This window comes from Sphaeroforma arctica, assembly GCF_001186125.1.
Source record: "Sphaeroforma arctica JP610 unplaced genomic scaffold supercont1.9200, whole genome shotgun sequence".
Lineage (NCBI taxonomy): Eukaryota > Ichthyosporea > Ichthyophonida > Sphaeroforma > Sphaeroforma arctica.
The window spans coordinates 1-1,112 of NW_014031358.1; the positions used below are offsets into that span (position 1 = coordinate 1).

The window sequence follows — 1,112 nt, forward strand, 5'->3', positions numbered from 1 at the left end:
ANATANATANANATATATATATATATATATATATATATATATATATATATATATATATATATATATACATATATATATATATATAGATACATAGTTACATAGATACATAAGCCCCATATCAACTGTGTAGCATAGCAGGAGCAAGCATCGGGCACTATCAATCACGCCTCACTACTAAACTCGATGCACCTCGTTACTAGCCACAGCCATCAACTGCTTTTTAAAGCTTGTCCATTGCTGCTGACACGAACGCGCATCCACAACATCATCTAAGGCGGTCCCAGGAATAAATTTACTCAGCGGAACTGCGGCCCAATCGGACGATTCGGACGATTCGGCTGAGTCATCGCCCTTGGTCTCACCTGTGCTGATCTATTTATAGCGTGTGGCGTTTGGCAAGGGATGATAAAAGGATTGTGCATATATGTGAGGCAATGACAGATACCACCACAGCCGCAGGCAAAGCCTTCGTTCGAGGTAGACCCTGTGATCGCACCAGACTGCTTTGTCAGGAGATTTCGGTGCAAATCGATGCTTGCTGTGTTCAGCATAGCCCTTTCCCGTCAGGAAGTCTGGCTCACAACCATTTCTAAGTGTGCGTGTGATTATCAACGATTCACAACACAACGGCTTGAAAGTCACAGTTTGCGTTTATAGTACGGAGCGCTTTTCCGTGGGCCGCGTCTGAGCCTCGAGTCAAGCCGTACTTTCGATTCAGTGTAAAAGGACACACCACCAGGATTAGTGAAGAGTGATTTCTCTATGATATTAAAAGCAGTTCATCTTTTAATATCATCTAATGCTTTTTTGGACACTTTAGAGCTAGTGAGTGATAAGTTGCTGATCGTTAAAATTTACATTTTGTGATTCTGGGTGGGGCAACAGAACACTACCAATACTTAACACAAAATATCTGTACCATAGTACAGCTATGAGTATAAGTGCGATGCTTGTACAATTTCATAGCAGTTTCTCACTGAAAGTTCAGCAGGTCATGTGCACAGGTTGGAACATATACTTGTACGTAGATGCATATAAATACCCAGAAACAGATAGACTGCCTGCTGAATGAATGTCGAGTCTTCACATACACCTGCTACGAGATATATATA

The 1,112-nt window shown here is 41.3% G+C and overlaps 1 protein-coding gene across 1 annotated transcript; it reads right to left on the reverse strand.

The window, feature by feature from the left end:
* Positions 1 to 174: 174 nt before the first annotated feature.
* On the reverse strand, positions 175 to 362 carry SARC_16902 (hypothetical protein; the record flags this gene model as incomplete). Its single annotated transcript, XM_014288989.1, has 1 exon — positions 175 to 362. A coding segment is annotated over one exon (188 nt), but the record flags the coding sequence as incomplete, so codon positions are not given.
* Between the last annotated feature and the right edge of the window lie 750 nt (positions 363 to 1,112).